General features: G+C 43.1%; 1 protein-coding gene across 4 annotated transcripts in view; it reads right to left on the reverse strand.

The window, feature by feature from the left end:
- The window catches only part of Cpvl (carboxypeptidase vitellogenic like), a 104,321-nt gene that overhangs the window by 48,755 nt on the left and 36,446 nt on the right, over nt 1-19,120 (reverse strand). The window contains exons 7-10 of one of the 4 annotated variants that reach the window (XM_050155571.1): nt 14,370-14,492; nt 13,868-13,999; nt 10,944-11,042; nt 9,209-9,382 (exon numbers count right to left, since the gene is read on the reverse strand). In XM_050155571.1, the coding sequence (XP_050011528.1) occupies nt 9,209-9,382; nt 10,944-11,042; nt 13,868-13,999; nt 14,370-14,492 (528 nt within the window). Of the gene's footprint in view, nt 1-9,208; nt 9,383-10,943; nt 11,043-13,867; nt 14,000-14,369; nt 14,543-19,120 lie in introns of all 4 variants that reach the window. The other 3 variants (XM_050155570.1, XM_050155572.1, XM_050155573.1) reach the window with 3 other exon arrangements.

The raw sequence follows: 19,120 nt of genomic DNA on the forward strand, positions 1-19,120 counted from the left end.
AGATACTAATGAAGTTCAGAACTCACTAGGGCATACCTTGAAAGCATATATTCCATAATTTGGAAAATCTGAAACAAGTGGATGAATTTTTAGATGAAATAATGTCTCCAAATCAAATCAAGATAAGATGATTTTAATGGATCTGAAACAAGCAGGGAGAGCAATGTGTTAAGAAACAATTTTTCCAGCTAAAAGTTAAGTCCAGACCTGGATGAATTCAAGGCTGAACCCTCAAAAAAAAAAAAATAAAAACTACTATTGCTACTTCTGAAAGCATCCCATGAAGTAGAACAAAAAGGAGACAAGCAAACCCTTCTGACAAAGCCAGCATTATCCTGACACCAAAACTACAGAGATGGCAAAAAAAAAAAAAAAAGAAAGAAAGAAAGAAAGAAACCTGAAGATTAACTTGCCAGTAAACATAGCTGGAAAAAAAATCAACAAAATACTTGCAAACCACTTTCAAGAAAACATTGAGAAGATGGCTCTATAATCAAGCACTCTTTATTCTTTTTTTTTTAAGTATTTATTTATTATGTATACAATAGTCTGTTTGTGTGTATGCCTGCAGGCCAGAAGAGGGCACCAGACCTCATTACAGATGGTTGTGAGCCACCATGTGGTTGCTGGGAATTGAACTCAGGACCTTTGGAAGAGCAGGCAATGCTCTTAACCACTGAGCCATCTCTCCAGCCCAAGCACTCTTTATTCTTGAGATTCCTGATGGCTCAATGTCTAAACATCATCACCAAATGGACTGGAAGACTGACAGGAAACAGTCATGTTGATAGACACAGGAAAGGCCTTAAACAAAGTTCAACATCTTCCCAGGACCCATTACTACTACTCCTGGACTAGCCCAAGGTTACTGTATCTTACAACAGGGATACATACTCATCAGTGTTTACTGCTGCTCTCTTAATAATAGCAAATAAATGAAATCAACTTGGAGCTTTATCAACAGATGAGTGGATGATTATACACAATGAAACTCCATTCAGCTACCAAGAAAAGTAGGTTATAAAATGTGTAGGAAAATGGATAAACTGAATTTTTATATTAAGTGAGGTAACACAGATTCAGAAAGATAAACACAGAATGGTCTTTCCCATTTGTGGAACTTATTGTCTAATTTGTGTGTGTGTGTGTGATATAAAAAACTTAGGAAAATAAACCAGAGGACTATACCTCTGCTCGTTTGGGTTAGGCACTGGCTTCTTGGGTATAATAACAAAGCACCCACAATCACAGAGGGCAGAGATCAAAGAGAATCCACCAAAACCAAGAACTGTGGGCCTTGAACACCATGGAGGAAAATAATCCTGCAAGTTGGTAAGGCACTTGTGTGAACTGTGGAAGGAATGCTTGCAGCTACACAGTTCAGAGACAAACCAATCAATAAGTGGACAGAGAATGTACATAAAAAGTTCTCCAAAGACACAAAAGCCAGCAGAGGAAAGAAAAGAAAGTTGCCCAGAGCCAGCAGTCCTGAAGCAAGTGCAAAAACAACCCCCAATGTTTTTCTTTCATCCCTTCTAGTCCACCTTCAATGATTTTGCTGAGACACACAGTAAAAGTCATTTCTCCTTTATGTTTTACTCAACAATTGTTTCATTTGATACCAATTGATTAACCTTTAAACTGGACTCATCATATTATAAAGATACTTTTACATTTACTCATGTATTTATTTATTTACTTACTTGCGTAGTTTCTTACTTACTTATTGGGGGCAGTGTGCATCTGTCGTAGTGTGTATGTGTGCTTGTATAGGGTCAGAGGAGAGGATAGCTAGCAGAAGTTGGTTCTCTTTTCTCAGATAGTCAGGCTTAGTTGGACAAGCGTTTTTACCTGCTGAGCCTTCTTACTGGCCCAGTGTCAAAATATTTTATAGTTCTTTGTTTATTTCTTCTTTTGCAACCCAATTTTACATATTTAAATATACTCTATGTAGTATAGTTATATTCTATACTTCATGTTTCCTGCATATCAAGCATCTTGACTCTCCGCATCTGTTGATTCTGTATGGCAGCCTGTTTGTGTGCTAAATGATTTTTTTAAAAAAAATTATGGACTATGATGCTTACTACTCATTGGCAGTTTAGAATCACCCAGAAGACTGATCCCTGGATGTATCTTTGAGAAAGAGGGTTAACTGAGAAAGGGAGATCCATGCTGAACTTGGGTGCCACCAACATGTGGGCTGGGATCCAGGACTGAATAAAAACAAAAAATGAGAGCACCAGATGTGCACCAGCAGCCAGATGTGCACCAGCAGCCAGATGTGCACCAGCATTCTCCTCTGTTTTCTGATGCACACAGATAGGAGCCAGGGCTCGCTACTCTGGTGATGAGCCACTCCTGACACCATGCTTTTCTTGACATGGTGGATACTGTCCTCTCAAACTATGAGCCTGAAGACATCCTCCTTCCAGGGAGTCACCTTTTGTCAGGTCTTTGACTACAGAGAACACATAAAGACACAAACGAACACTTTCATTAAATTTAGTTATGAAAATTCCCGTAGACTAATGTCCCTCTGGGTTTTTGTTTGTTTATGCTGGTTGAGTGGTGGCTACCAACATGGGGAAAGTGGGGGCACTTCACCTATCCCAGACCTGGAGCTGGACTTTAGTAACCACACTTTGTATGGGCCCACAACACAGTCCCCAGCTGCAGAGTGCAGGATACAGGCCCTGAGTTCACAGGATTCAGACTTTTAGTTTTCTGGTGTTGTTCTTGCTGTAGATCTACATGCATTATGATTGTACTTGCAATGCACCCTGGAGTTAGCTGTCCTTATTTTTTGTATGTGTATTTTGCTGTACTTAATCATTTATTAAGATTATATCTGCTCCTTTGTGCTGCCATTTACAACTTGCAAATGAGTAGCCGACTGTATTTAAATGGCTCCACTTCTGAGTTCTTTTCTGTTCTACGGATCTATTTGTCTATTCCACTGCCTCCTCTGTAGGAAGTCTTCGTAAATCCTCCAACAATGCATCTTTTATGTTGTATTGGCTATTATGAATATTTTGACTTTTCATATAAACTTTGGATTCAACATGTCCACATGTACAAAATAAGTTGCTGACAGATTTTGATCGGTATTAAATTGAAGCTATGGATCTAGGTGAGAAGAGTTGACATTCTGGTAATATTAACTCCATGCACAGGCAAATTTTTCTACTTTGTGTTTTTTATCTTTCATCAGTTTTGTTATTTCACATTTCACTAGATCTGCACTTAAGTCTGTCTGTCTGTGTGTGAGTGTGTGTGTTGATGCAAATAGTACTGGTTTGATTTCAATTTCAAATTTTGTTTATTTTTTGCTGATAACCGAGAAGTGGTCAACTCTTGTGTATTTATCTCATATCCTACAACTCTGTCATGCTTAGTCAAAGGAGATTTATGCTGATTCCTTTGGATTTGCTACACAGCCCATCATGTTCATTATTTTACTCCCCTTTTTATTTATTTTCTCCTATTTTTAGTTTAGTTTGTTTGTTTTCTGTGTTTGGAGACAAAGTCTTGCTATGTAGCCCTGGCTGGCCTGGAACTTGCTCTGTAGACCAGACTGGCCTCAAACTCACTGAAAGGCACTTGCTTCTGTCTCCCAAGGACTGGGACTCAAGGTGTTGTCCACTATGCCTTGGTCCCTTTCATTTCATACAGCTGAATTTTTCATAGAATGTTTTTTCTTTCTCTTTGAAAATCTTCTTGCAAAGAAGATCTACTGACAGCGAATTCCTTTCTTTTTTTTTGTTTGTCTAATATCTTGCATATTAGATATCTATTTTGTTTATTTGTTTTACATTTATCCTGCCTGGTGTACTCTGAGTGGTTTACATACAACATTAATTTGCATAAATGTTCTGTCTTTAACTGCTTACAGTGTTGCTTCTGTTTCTTTCTAAAGATTCTCCCCTTGGCACTGTCATTGCATAAAAGCTACCTTTTTCTTTCTCTTGTCACATGGAAACCAGACACTGTTCTGTGGGGTGAGGGCTGCTTTGTTCTGTTTCATATCTTGCTTTTTGAAGTTTTTATTCTTAAACTTAGTGATTCTTTTCTTCAGTGATACCCGGGTCGCTAATAAACCTACCAAAACTGCCTTAATTTCTGTTCTATCACTGATGTTTCTGTTTTTATTCTCAGATTTTCCACATCTCCATATCCACTATCCACCTGTTCATACGTTTTTGTCATTGTCTATAAAAGTCCTAATCATGTATGTTCTGTTTTATTTTGAAATTTCTGGTTTGGAATGTTGTCGTTCTTGCCATGTCTCATTCTGGTTCTCATGACTATTTAGTGTCCTCAAACTACACATGTTGCCTTTTGTTTTGCTTGTAAGTTTTTGTTGAAGGGTTGGCACTCTGTCCTTGGGAAAAAGAACTACAGCAAATGCTGCCCAAAGACCCTGGGAACAGGAAGTGCATCACAGTCTCTACCTCTTGGGAACCTGTGCTTATGGACTGTGAACTTTATAGTCCTGGTTGCCCCTGCCACTCCTTGGTGGAACAATATGGCTAGAGGGGGCTGCAGGTGGGCATAGATGGTTCCACACTTAGGATGGATCGATTTAGCCCTTTCCAACTTTCTGCTGATGGGGAAGTGATATTCATTTGCAGAAACTTTTCTTCCATGTTGGCATTGTGTTCTTTTCCCAGGTCATTGCCAAGGACTACAGTACTCTTGCAGTGCCCTAGTGACAGCAAGCTACAACTTCCAACCAGCCATGCAGCTCCTGAGGCGACAGCTACCCAGCAGTGCACCACAGGACCATGGCTTTGGTTATTGCATTTTGTGATTTCATATCCACTAAACAATAAGAGGCATGAATCAGCGGATCTTTAGTTAGAGTGGTGTCGTGTTAGATGACTTTTCTAGCATGAGTGGATGAAAAGGTTGAAGGTAGGCTGGACTGAGCACAGGTTGTATTAAATGCATTTTCAATAAGAACTATGCTTAAGCTGCCATGTTTTTTGCAGGGGACAGGAAATACAATCTCATTTTAAGTCAAGAAGAAGCACTGGTAGTCTACAATTGAACTCCAATAGACTTAGTGCTGGGAAAATAGTTGCTTTCCTGAGTAGATCTTGTTAAGAGCACAGCACTTGGGCAGGTTTCGCAATGTTTCCCCAACCCCTCCTCTGACATCATAAATGCCAAGGATCTCCCCTGCCCCCAATAGTCACTGGGGAGCTTGGATGAACTCCTGAAAGTAAAATTCACAAACATGTCCAGCCCAGCCCGGCTTAGCTGGGTCCCCAGTGTTTTGACTTCTATACTCCTTGCGCTGGCCTCCAGCCATGTGCCAATCACGGCTCCATTTCCTACTGAGGCCCTCCTTCTACAGAGATTCCTCTTCCTGGGGTTGTGTTCCAGACAGGGAGGAATGACTCTCTTTATTTGCCTTCAATTTGGAGTACAATGGATTTCTCTGTCACCTCATTTCTCTTCAAAGTTTTGAGAAGAGCTTTTACCCTGTAGGGATGGCATGGTGATCTCTAAACTCCTCAAGTTCTAACAAGGAAGTGGGTCTCTGTGAGACCTTTTCTGCTTTTGTATGGGGGGGGGGGTCTTGTGTAAGTCTGTGGTCTGTGTGCATGTGTGCAGGCATGTGTGTATGTGCATGTGGGTGTGTGCGTGCGTGTGTATGTACATGTGTGTGTGCAAGCATGTGTGTATGTGTGTGTGCATGCGTGTGTGTGTGCATGTGTGTGTGTACATGTGGAGGTGAAACAATAGCCTCAAGGTTAACCCTTGACCTCCATCTGTTTTGAGGCCGGGTCTCTGGCTTGCTGCTGCAGACTCCAGCCTAGCCGATACACCAGATTCTGGGAATCCTTCTACCCCTCAAATCCCATCTTGCTACGGGAAAACTGGGACTACACAGAAGTGGGTTCTGAAGATGCGTTCTCAGGTTCTCACACCTACACCTGCATGATGGGGTGTTACCCGCTTATATCACTTCTTCACTCTTAGGTACAGTGGGCTCTTAGATAATTTGGCTAAAAGTTCTTGGTAAGCGACTATGGTTTTCAACACCTTTGCCCACCAGGGACTGTTGTAAATATATGCACTAGGAAAGCTCACACTTTTTCCCACCCATTTTCTAACAAAGAAACTGAGTCGCAGAGTTAAACAGCCACTCCAAGGGGACTTCACTCTGTCCTAGCTGACCCTGCAGTGTGTGCTCTATCTAGACCACTATGCTCTTTTACTACATGATCCCTAAACATCCTCATGACATTCTGACCTGATTTAATCAGAAGGAGATTTAGATCATCCAACAGATTATTCTAGCTGTCTGTATCTCTGTTTACCATTCCGTCAGCCAAAGTCGTGGCATCTGCATCTCCCACCAGTCATTCCAAAAACAGGGCTGTGCTCTCATTGGTTTACGTGGAAGCTGAGGTTCACATAGAGACACAAACAAGAAAAACCCCAGCACAGATACTCCTGAAGGTCTTCCTCATTCAGCCAGACACTGACTGAAGTGAAGACAATACTGGGGAAAGTCTCCCGTGTTCATATGAGTGGAAACGGGCTCGCTGCCTTCTATGACAAATTAGAGCTGAGTCTTAAGTAAATATAACTTTAAGGACACTAACGTCTTAAGCCAATCTATGTTGTTCTGGTTCTGTTATATACACATTGAGGTTCGCCATCAATCGCGGACGAGCCAACAGCAATCACTGCCAGGAGGGTGCTGCCAGCTGTCTCCTGAATGCACGGTCTGTTCCACGGCCGCCCTGTCTAGCTGAAGCTCAGACTGACTGCACAGTTCATTCTTTCTTCATGGCATCACGCATTATCTGCCCCGCTAAGCTATTTTCTTTTGCTGGAAACTAATGCTTGAAACATACAGAGAACATTCGTATTTCATTGACGTTCACACTTGTAGGTGGTAGTGTCTGAATATTTCTGTCTTTCCCTCCAAATTCATATGCTGATAGCTAATCTCCAATGTGGGGACTTGGAAAGGAACTGAATCATGAGAGTGGAGCTCTTGAGGATGAGATTAAACCCTATAAAGGAATTCCAGCCAGGGAGGACCCAGCAAGAAGGGGGCAGGAGGCTGACTCATACTCGAGCCCCAGCACTCCCAGCAGACAGCAGTGTCTGGCACTGTGAGCAGGCGGCTTTTGTAGAATGGAAATTCTCCAGTCAAGTGTTTTGTCATGGCATCCAGGGAGATTCGAGACAGGCGATTTGAGTTATAGGGGTAAGAAGGGGAGATGCTAAAATATCCAAATGTGCTCTAGTCAGGGGTACTTAGTCCCTTTATCATCCGGGGATCAGCTTGAGACGACTGGGCAACGTTTGGAGCATTATACCCCCCAGGAATTCTGTAGGCTCCATCCTAACCTCATGTGCTTGAGAAAGGACCCAAATCCAGGTGTGTGTGTGTGTGTGTGTGTGTGTGTGTGTGTGTGTGTGTGTGTGTGTAGATGTATCTCTGTCCATCCCAGGACCAAAATAATAAAGAACAACATTGGTAATTCTTTTCAACAGAACCACTTTGGATATTTTTATGGTATCTCTAACTTTTTATGTCTTCAAAGACAAGTGTTAAGTGCTTTTTGGTTTAATAAATTTAAAGACAATAAGTAACTAGTTAGTTGTGACAGGCTTTCTGAGTATATTTTTGACATAGCTAAGGTTTCTCTTTTTTTGGTTTTTTGAGACAGGGTTTCTCTGTGGCTTTGGAGCCTGTCCTGGAACTAGCTCTTGTAGACCAGGCTGACCTCAAACTCACAGAGATCCGCCTGCCTCTGTCTCCCAAGTGTTGGGATTAAAGGCGTGCGCCACCACCATCCGGCTACTAAGATTTCTTTTATTCATTCCTTAGTCATGGACATGTACGTCAGATCTGCACCTGCATAGGTGTCAGAACAAGATCCAGAATGGCAGCAGCTTGTTAGAAAGCTCACCCAAGGGGAAATCACTTGGAGAGAATAGACTAAGAAGAGACAAGTATCATATTTTCTCAGCAGAGCTGAAAGCAAGGATAGTTGAAATGCAGGCCTGATCCAGTGTGGTCCCTTCATCCCTAGAGTGTAGAGTTTCATTATGTTCTGATGGCTAGTAGACATTACACAAATGTTAAACCCCATGTGCTAGGGGAAGGACCAGAAAAGGCGAACCTTCCAGGTGGGAATATTCTGAAACACAAGCTGGTAAGTATGCACGCATTTAGAAGCTTCCTGCACCAGAGTGCACACAGTACACCGAGAATCCTAAGGACCATTCCCTCACAGACATCATAGAAGCGAATGTTCCCCATGCTGGAAAGGAGCAGTAAAGGCTGTGAGTCTCCTGAAGCAGAATGTGGACCATTTATGAAAAATGAAGATTAAATACTTTGAAGACAGAACTTATTTGTCTAATTCACACAAGGTGCCTTATGGACCACTGGCTGCTTGGCTTTGGTTCATTTTGGGTCTCTTTCTTGCCTCTTTCAGATAGAAGGAGGAAGCTTCAGTGAATACAATCCATCCTCATCTCTGTACTCATCCTTCAGGGTTGCCCTAGAGACCATCCCTAGCATGCAGGGACAGTGGTGAGAGAGTGGTACTAGAAAAGGAACAAAACACAAGGGACTTCTTGCCAGGTCACTTGCTTTTAGCATCCTTCCTCCTAGTGGGGGACCAAAAGGCGGTTCTCTGTGACTTCCACTGGGGTTTCCTGTGGCCAACGAATTGGAATATGTCAGCCCTAAACGCAGTCAATCCCTGCCTTGCTCTGTTTAGAACAGAGTTTTTGCTCACTCCAATGCAACAGCCCAGCAGGACTGCGCTTGTGGCAGATACAGGAACAATATTCACTGATCAAAGCCACTGAGAGCAATTCTTAAGACGCAGCTGTGGATTAACCATGACGAAGTTGTCATTCACATCATAGAGCAAACAAGGACAACTGATCGTCAGACAAGGCTGGGCATCTTCTTGGCTTTATTTCCCTTAACTGGCAAAGTATAAGGGCTGGTGCATGCCACTGGGAATTTTGTTTTAAAAAAACAATGAAAAGGACAATTCAGAGAAGTAAAATAAAGGTTATTTCTATTTTATAACTAGAATACATGATGTGTTTTTGAACGGAAGAAGTAAAATAGGAACTAAAAAGAAGTTCCCTTGGCTCACAGTGGCCCAGGAGTTCTTGGCTGGACCCCCTCCCTGAGCCCAGGTCCCCTGCTTACCTTGTAGTGATCCATGATCTCAGCTAGCCAGGGCTTCACCGACTGCAGTGCGTCCTCTCGCAAGTACTTCTCGACATCAGCACCGTCACTGAAAGTCCGGTTTCCCACATGGATGGCTTCTCTCACGTGTGGGAGTGACAAGAATTTCCCATAGTAGCTTTGTTCCTCAGGGTCCTGGCAGAAGAAACATCAGAAGGTGTCCTGGAGGAGGAGGCCAGGCAGGGCTACAGGAAAAGCTGAGACTAGCTCACAGCACACAGCACAGTAAACAGGAAGTAAACAGACCACGACTAAACTGTTAGCACAACCTCATGCTTGACATTTTAATAGGACACCTAGTCAGGTAAGAGGAATCCCTTCACTGAGGCCAAACACAGACTCTCCTGCATTTGCAGTCAATATCCAATTTGCCTGGGGAAAGGATTTTCTTTCTCCCATTAATCTTTGCAACCTTGCCATCCAATTAGTCAGCGCATTGGCAAGAATGGCGGATGAAGGAAAGAGAAAAGACTACGTAAGGCAATCGTTCCCTGACCTCGGCTCTGGGGCTGATGGTCAAGTGGTTTTTAACTGAGCAGGTGCAACAAGATGGGTTAAAGCCACAGCTTACTTGCCATTGTCTGCTGTTCATTAAGATCTCTCTGTCTCATCCCTCTTTCCCCCACAATCAACTATTCATAATTTATGGGGGAATTATATCATATGCAAAAATACTGATACTTAATAAAGACATAAAACAAGTTATCCACAGCCCTTGTTAAAAAGCAAAAGCAAACAAAATAAAGCCCCCTTAAAGTCTCTGTAATAATTATTAAAGTTTAAAGAAAAAGGAACAAATATTCATTATTTTAAAAATCATTCCAGATTACAAAAATACCGTTTAGGGTTTATGTTCAACAATTCTGTGCTTTGCCAGCATTTTTTTGATTTTGTTTTGTTTTGGCTGTGAATATATGACTTTCTGCAGAAAAACATTGTAATCACAAGTTTGTTTCTCTGCTTCCTGCCATGTTTTGTTATTGTCCAAAACCACAGGGCTGGGAATCCCACCAAAAGGGACTTCAAATTTTACTTACAAATGGCTCATAAATAAGGCAATTGAAAAACCAAATGTGTTGTCCTGTGCAATAGACAGAGACCACACATCCAAACTGCCAAGCAGGCTCTCCTTTTCTTACTCATTTAACGCTACACAAAAGATGTCAACTCTGGCCTGTTTTTATGAAAGAAATGACTTGAATACTTTAAAAAAAATATTCCAGAGGCCTTGAAATGAGGGCTGTCCTAGATGCTCAAAACACCTCAAGTTAAAAGTAAGGCAAGGCAAATATTTTCAGAGAGGCTTGGCAGTGTTGATTACCTAAGCCATCTTAAGTGCAGAACAAAGAACTTGGATGTTTTCAAGAGACTCATAGACTGAAGCCTAGACCCAGCACCCAGGGCTTCAGTCCCAGCCTGCATCTTTCCCAGAACTCCTCCTCCCAGGAACAAGGTCTAGCAGGGACACTGAGTTAAAGAGACACCCTTCTGAGCTCTCTAGAATTCCACACATTATGGATGGTGCGTTAACAAGCACAATGGGAAACAAGCCCCAAGGCTTCAGGGATAAAATTACACAATACATGTTGGATATAGCCATCTAGTTTAAATTGAGCTCTATTTTCCAATCCGAGGCAGTTTGGTTTTGCCCAAAGTGTTAAGCAGACATTAATGTTTTTTAACTTGTGGTCATTACCGTGCACTCTAAGAAGTTGTAGTAATTGGTGCATCCTGTCACATTCTGGAAGTAGGAGAGATCGTTTGTTAAATCACCATCCAGCAGCTTATCCAGGATCTAGGTCAGAGACAGAGAAGGGAAGGACAGTGTCAGGGAGGGTTAGCAAGCACGGCCCTTGATGTGTCATGCAGTCAGGGCATTTTTCATTTTATTTTTTAGGATGTGTGTATCTATATGTGTGTGTTTATGTGTTTACATATACATAGTTTGCATATGCACATATGTGTGCATGTAGGCATGCATGCACCCACATATGGAGGCCCAAGGATAGCCTTGGGTATCACTCCTCAGAAACTGTCCATTGTTTTATTTGAGACAGGGTCTCTTACCCACCTAGGACTAATCAAGTAGGGTAGATTGGCCTCCTCAGTCCAAGTTCATGCCACCATGCCCAAACTCTTGTTTATACATGGGTTATGGGGCTCAGATTCTGCATCTTTGGGATTGCATGACAAACACGGCCAACTTAGCTACCTCTCCACCCCCTATATTTAAAAACTTTTCTCATTTCACTTCCTGAACAGTTGTAACAGGCAAATGCCATCCCTCATAAAATTTATATTCCAGGGAAACAAATATGCATGCCAAGGCAAAATGTGTCATGTGTTGGAGTCATACATGCATTGGGGAATGGTAAGGAGAAGAACGGGAGGAATTATGGGTGTGTGTGCCTACATGTAAGGGACAATGAAAAATGAAGTTTCACTTGGAAGATGACACTCCAATTATGACCCATTGGCTCGGAGAAAGCCAGGAATATAGACAACCAGGGAAAGAATATTTTAGGCAGAAGACAGTGAAACCAGATGCTTCAGCTTGGGAGTTTGCCTAGTGAGAGGAGTTGCCTCCACGTGGTCCCTGGAACACTCGCCCATAGTATGAACAGAGGTGGCATGAGATGTGGGCTGAGACTCAGGGTCTTGGAGCTGGCAGAGGGCACCCATAGACTCCCGATTTCCATCACCAACTGGGAAGGGTGGTCACCGTGGCTGTTGTTTTTTCTGCAGCCATTGGCTGCTGAACAAGAGCCAGCATGGAGGTGGCAAAGAAGGAATAAAACCAGGGTTGTGGCTTAGTCAAAGAAGTTGAAGGAAGCACTAGTGGAGGTTGGTGGCTGGAATGTGTGGATAGGCCTGGGTTTAGGTTGGGCAGTCAGAAAAATGAAGACTTAGGGTTTAGGGCTCACAAAGAGGTGGTGGCTAAATGGGCTGAAAGGGACTGGAACTGGACAATTGCTACAGCCAGCTCATTAACATAAGTGGGCTGGAGAGCTAGGATGGGGCAACTGAATAAAGGTATTTCAGCTCAGACTGTGGGTGATGGCTCTGACGGTCCTTTGGTTGTTTATTTACTTGGTTGTTTTTCTGTTTTTTTGTTTTGTTGTTGTTGTTTTGTTTTGTAGTAGGAATAAGTAGAGTCAGTTTGCTGGGACTAGGGTGGTAGGTTAGTAGTAATAGGAATAAGTAGAGTCAGTTTGCTGGGACTAGGGTGGTAGGTTAGTTGGTAAGGGGCTTGCCCCCAAGCATGAGGACCCAGGTTCAATCTTCAGTTCCCATGTATGCGCCCTGGAGTAACGGTGTTCACTAATAATGTCAGGGTTTGGGTGATGGAAACAGAGAGATTCCTGGGTTCCCCAGCAAGTGAATAACCCTACCTCAAAATGCAAAGCGGAGAATGAACACATCTGACATCAGCTTCTGGTCTCCACATGAGCATACACAAACACACACAAACACACACAAACGGGCACATGTGCAGACATAAACACATAAATATGAGCGTGTGCATGCACACACTAATTTTTGGGTTTTTTTTTGTTTTTTTGGTTTTTTTTTTTTGTTTTGTTTTGTTTTTGAGACAGGGTTTCTCTGTGGCTTTGGAGCCTGTCCTGGAACTAGCTCTTCTAGACCAGGCTGGTCTCGAACTCACAGAGATCTGCCTGCCTCTGCCTCCTGAGCGCTGGGATTAAAGGCGTGCGCCACCACCGCCCGGCCACACACTAATTTTTAAATTAAAAAGTAAAACAATAGCTTTATCTTCACCAAGAAACAAAATCACTTGCCATCAGACCAGTAACGCAGCTAGTTTAGTCCGGGCTTTTGAAATCTACTTCCCAGCGTGTCTGACAGGATGGTCCCTAGAGATGTGTAGCGAAAGTGCCAGAGGAAGATTGTTGACTTTGCCTTTGCATTGACTAAAAGATGCAAGTTCCTGTATCTCAGAATCAAGTGTAACCTTGCACCTTAAACAACCAAAATCCAAAGAAAAACAAGAGGGTAAAGGCTCGAATCATATCACCAGTCTTGTGTTCAACCGTTAGGTTAACTGTGTAGCAATATTCACACACAGACACACACACACACACACACACACACACACACACACAATTTCTGTTGCAAGATGTCTCCCCTTACACTACATTTTGTAGTCTTTGATCCTGGCTCTTGTGGTCATGTGACTTGGGTTACACACCAGGTCACTTCTCCAGCAGAGGCCCTGCTTGTGGACATAACCCTCCTGAATGTTTCCAAGCATCTGCTGAAGCTCGGGCATCCACTTCCCCAGGTCACCTAGGTTCTGATTTCCATATGCTACAGAAGACCTTCAGGTTCCATGCAGCATTTAAGGAATTCAGAACAGCCAATGAAAGGCACAAAGAGGCATGCCAGGATGGATGGTCTCAGGTTAAAAACACAGCCAAAGCAAATTCAGAGGAAGGCAGGGCGGGCTTTTCTTCATGCCCACCCATCTCCCCTCCTGACCCTCAGCAGAGGGGGTAGATACTATCCCGAGAGCTGGAACAGCGTGGTGTGCCTCCTGACCCCTCCTCTCCTCAGATGGTTTTAATTGCTCAAGGGCAGCCTGGGGGCCCCAGAACTCACTTCAAAGGCCTTCAGCCACTCCTGCTCTTTGATGTACTGTATGCACTTGCTGCACTGCTTCTGGAAGTACTTTTGCTGCTCCTCGTCCAGCAGGCCGATTTGGTACAGGAATGTTGCATACCCTTCTATAATCTGGGGACAGAAGTGACACACATGACCACCAGAGACAGAAGGTTGGGACACCCCTTGCTTCAAGAAAAAGGAACATTTTTGCAATGATCTATTTAATTTTGGCTGGAATGAGTCAAACCAGACAACTATGCACACAGACATATACAACAGAAAAGCCACACATACAGCACAATATTCATATACGTACGATCGTACGATCTGGTATTGTGCATAGGAGGCTGAAATGGTAAGACGGCATACTGAAAAGTCTAGTTAAGAATTAGATTTGAGCTACGTTAACATTGTCTTTTAACAAGTTAGACCTCAGACATTATTCAACACAGGAGTTAGTCTCTGCAAGGGGCAGATTGAGACAGAGAAAGCCACCAACCGATTCAGGATCAGAGTATGCGTCTCCAATGGCGATTCCTTCCAGTTGGATCTTGAAGTCCTTCGAGGGGTTGAGGGTGTGGATATAGTGCGCTATTGCTGGCACATATTTCCCTGCGTAAGACTGAGAAGCACAGGTGTTGCAATGACAGTCCCCAATTGATCCACACACGTCTGCCTGGGCTGAAGCTAATTGACAATCACTCCCATCCATTTCTTCCACTCACTTTGAAGGCTCTACAGTAACAGAGGGCTCTACTCATGCGTCTTACGTCTGTTCTCACATCGTGTGACCCCGAGTGACTTGAAAAACCCATAAATACCACGTTATCATGGGACAGTCTAATGTCCTTCCAAAACAAAAAGCCCTAGAGCACTGGATACAATCCTACCACCCACTGGGTGTCTCTTCCCAGGGCCTTCTAGTCCAACATTGACTAAACGAAAGGGGAAAAAAATTATCAAGTCTAAACCTAAGACTTAAAAATCTGCATAATAAAGCCAAATTTGCAATAAGCATGTATTAAAGGAACAGGAGAAGAGGCAAACAAAGTAATATTGGTCACATATTACTCTTATAGCCAGCCTTTTATAGCACAGGCTCCTTTTTCAAGGCAGCTTATTGTATGAACCATATTTCTTCTAACAAACGCAGCACTTCAACTTTCGAGCTCTCTCAGAAAGTGCTACTGTTGGTTCAGTTATACAGTCTTAAACTTTCTATTACATATAATTTATTTGTGGGTGGAGATGAGTCAGAGGACAATTTGCAAGAGTCAAGTCTCTCCTTTCGCCCCATGGGTCCTAGGGATGAAACTTAGTCATCAGGCTTGGTTGGAAGCACTATTTTCCCCCCGCTGAGCCTACCTCACTGGCCTGCTAAGCAATATTTGAAAGCACAGCTTTGATTGATTCCACCCAGAGTTGCCTTCATGGCTTCTCCAGTTGTTTATCCACCTGTAAACTCCATATGTTCAGAATGAAGCCCCCAACCCTGAGCCTTTCTGCAACCTCCCTTGCAATTCGTGTTAACTTTGTTCTGGATGTGCAGGTCAAACAGCTCAGTGACAGTCTTGGTATTTCTTTCCCTTGCTCTCCTTACAGTCCATCAACTAGACTTAGCAATCCTAGCTAGCCCATCAAATACAGCTGGAAGACAGTGTCTCCTTCCACGTCTGTGTCCTTGCCCTATTCCAGGTCACACTATCTGCAGCCTAGGTTACTGCTGCAGCCTCTACACTGACCTTTGGCCATTCAGCCCCAGCCACTTTAATTCTCTGGACAGTAGTACAGCTAAGATGCAAGCCAGGCCATGCTCTTCCTCTGCTTGACTCCTTCTGTGTCTGCACCGGTATAAAAGCTAATGTGATCCACGTCTTCCACCAGTCCCACCCCCAAGGTACCTTCTTACTCCATCCTTCCCAGGCCTACTGGGGACCAGCCTGCTCCCTGTATGCCCCAGGGCCTTTGTGCTCCCATCTCTCTCTACCCTGAATGCTTTGGCTTGAGCCTCATTTCTTTAAGTGAGACCACCCAAGCAATGTCTTTTCTGGCCACTAACTAAAATTTTTATTGGTCCTGTTTCCTTCTTTGGGATCCTTTCTTTCCCTCTTAATCCTTATTCTTCCTCAACAAACTTACCTACTCATCACCTTACACCATTGTGCCTGCTCCCACCCTTGAAACTGCCCGAACATTGACATAAGCATCTGCTGTGCATATTCTTTTCCTTACTGCCTGATGCTGTTAGCGTTCAATAAATAGTGGCAAAATTAATGAGTCCGTGTGCATTTGGAAAAGGGCAATGCGCAGGCATTCATGGTAGACTAGTGGCCTTATGCGGGTATCTGTGAAGTCACAGACCTTCTATGGCATCCCCAAGGCTCTTCCCAGGCTTGGAACATCTGGCTGCTCTAAATTGATCTCCATCACAGTCATAATCACAGGAGGGAAACACCACTGTTCTCACTTCAAGCAAGGACCCAGGACTTGGAGAGGTTAAGTGGTAAGAGTCAGAATCACACATGGGCTGACCCACTCCAAAAGTTGGAACTCCCTTCAGGCTGATAAAGGTAGGTAATTCACATAACTTATTCGAGATCTTGTTTGCACAGCCCTCTTGTGTAACAGCAGTTACTAAGGTAAAGTCGGGAATCAAAACACTTCCAGAATTCATTCTTAGGAATCTGTTTTAGTTTCCTTATGGCAATAAAAAGATGGGCTTTTATATCTGAAGTTTGGTTTGCTGCCTAACTATGCAATATGATCTTGTTAGTGGAAATAAGTGTAGGAGGAGGTCGCTTGTTGGCTCCCGGACACTTAGCCCCTAAATAATCACACAGAAACTATATTAATTAAATCACTGCCTTGCCCATTAGCTATAGCTTCTTATTGGCTAACTCTTACATATTAATTTGACTCATCTCCATTAATTTGTGAATCGCCACGTGGCTGTGGCTTACCAGTAAATTTCCCAGCATCAGTCTCCTGCAGGCTACATGGCTTCTCTCTGACTCCACCTCCTTTCTCCCAGCATTCAGTTTAGTTCCCCTCTACTTTCCCTGCCTAGCTAAGTTCTGTCCTGCTATAAGTCCAAAGCAGTTTCTTTATTCATTAATGGCAATCACAGCACACAGAGCAAAATCCCACATCAAATAAGTGAAGAGTTATCAAACAAATGTCTATAAGAGAACACATTTTCCTGGGTAATCACTTTGCTGATAAATATGTCACCCAGCCTTCAGTCAATAAAGGCTTCTGGGACAAGCCATCTGTCAAGACCATGAAGCTAGATACTTGGGGGGAGACACAAAAATGAACAAAGCACAAACATGCCCTTAGAAATGTCACAGTTACTTATAAAGAATATTATAGAAACCATGTCTCCCACCCACCAGAGCAAATATATGATTCATGAATTATATTCCCATGATGTGCACAATGACCAGGGCAAAACAGGCCCACACAAGCTCATTTGATACATGACTGATGATCTCACATTATCTGTAATTATTTTTCTCCATAGAAATTGATACAAATACTAAAAAAGTATATACTGAGTAATAGTATTTCCTGGGTTGTCTTCATGTTACATTTAGTAAATGAAACATACTCTGAGATAGAAGGCCATGTTCTTTACATAGCTATGTAGTCACTGGTGGTAATTTAGCTTAAAACCCCCAGTGCATTGCAGTAGGAACTCCTACAGCCAGTAGCCTTTAAGTTACCCACCCACTGGGGCGTGGCCTCTTATATAATTTATGCAGATGAAAAGCATGTGTCTGGCCTCTTCCCCTCCCCCCCGCTGTGGGATTCGTCTGCCGTTCTCCATTCCATCAGAGGATATTGATTTGTGAATCTACCCCCAAATAAATAACCATCTATTATCCTCAATTCTGAGCTAGCGTGGGATTTCTTTTAAGCATCCTTCTTCAATGTATGAAACATTCCTAACAGTCACTGCAGGTGGGACATAACTAGGTAAGAAATTAAAAAGCAGCCTCTATTTTAGGACCCAGTCTCGATTTTGAGCTTCATCCATGAACCAAACGTTTTCACTCACCCTAGTATGAGTACACGCATAACAAACCTCATTTTCTTCTATTTGAAACAATGAAATGAGGTCTGTGCCTGTCGACGGTGTACATAGCTGGAGGTCTCCCCAGGCATAGCCGCTCCCACGGCTCTCATTTCTCCTAGCAAATCACATTCAGTCAGTGGTCACGGAATGTCCTGTGGCTCTCAGATCCCATGCTGGGACCTGCTTTTTTATCTTCTCCACACTCTCTAAATAGACCACTCATGACAAAGGGGATGATGAGATGGATAATTCTGTAATCACTTCTCAAACCACCACCTTCTTCAGGATTCATCCCACATCCGCTCTCCTAGTGGTGATACTATCTCCGTCTCTGTTTCTGATGCCTGCCACACTCTTCCTTGCTCTGTGTCGGCGTGACGACTCCTTCACTGTCCTGTCCCATTGGCTGAGTGACTCAGACTGTCACCCAGTCGACAATTGCAGGATTATTTTACAGGGAATCAACGCATTACAGTCAGACTTCCATTATCTTTACCTTCCTTGTTAGGATATATTTCTTCGTGTTTGCAAAAACAAACTTCTTGTTCCAAAACCATTTATTTCTCAGCTTAGCATCTCACTATCACAAGCACTTGGGAAACAACGGGTTAACAAATCAAGTATATTTTGTTTTACCACCCACAACTTCTGTATATATCTTATAAATAGTAAACTTCATGTCTGGGGAGAGCATCTGCCTTTGGGTCAAAATCAGACTGCGGTTGCCTGTGTTATTACTTTAGACCTGGGCGTAAGAATGCTTGCTCCTTTGGTTCTGAGTTATTCCCTTAACGATGACAGTAATGGCCTCAGCCCGAACTCCAGTTCTGAGTCATCTCTGACCTCCCAATGGCGCTTCTCAGTGTGGCCAGCAGCAGGCCAATAAAGCCTATGAAGTCTGCAAATTAATACTACCCTTCCACCCCCACATCCAAGACTGGTCTTGTAAAAACTCAGAGCAACATCAAAGTCATTCTAAAATGGAAAGGGAAGAACGCTGCTGCTGGGAACAGACATATTGTGTTAGCTTTTGTCAGTGACCTTTCACCTTCAAACAAGGAACTTGGCCAGATGAGCATATATGTCTCACACCACAACTCAAGCAAAGTTAGTAATCAGCACATCTGGATCCCAGCCTCGCCTCGGTATGCCTCTCTGATATTTAAGGGCGC

The sequence above is a fragment of the Alexandromys fortis genome, unplaced genomic scaffold (genome assembly GCF_014885135.2).
Source record: "Alexandromys fortis isolate MF-2015 unplaced genomic scaffold, M_Fortis_MF-2015_v1.1 scaffold_93, whole genome shotgun sequence".
NCBI classification, from domain to species: domain Eukaryota; kingdom Metazoa; phylum Chordata; class Mammalia; order Rodentia; family Cricetidae; genus Alexandromys; species Alexandromys fortis.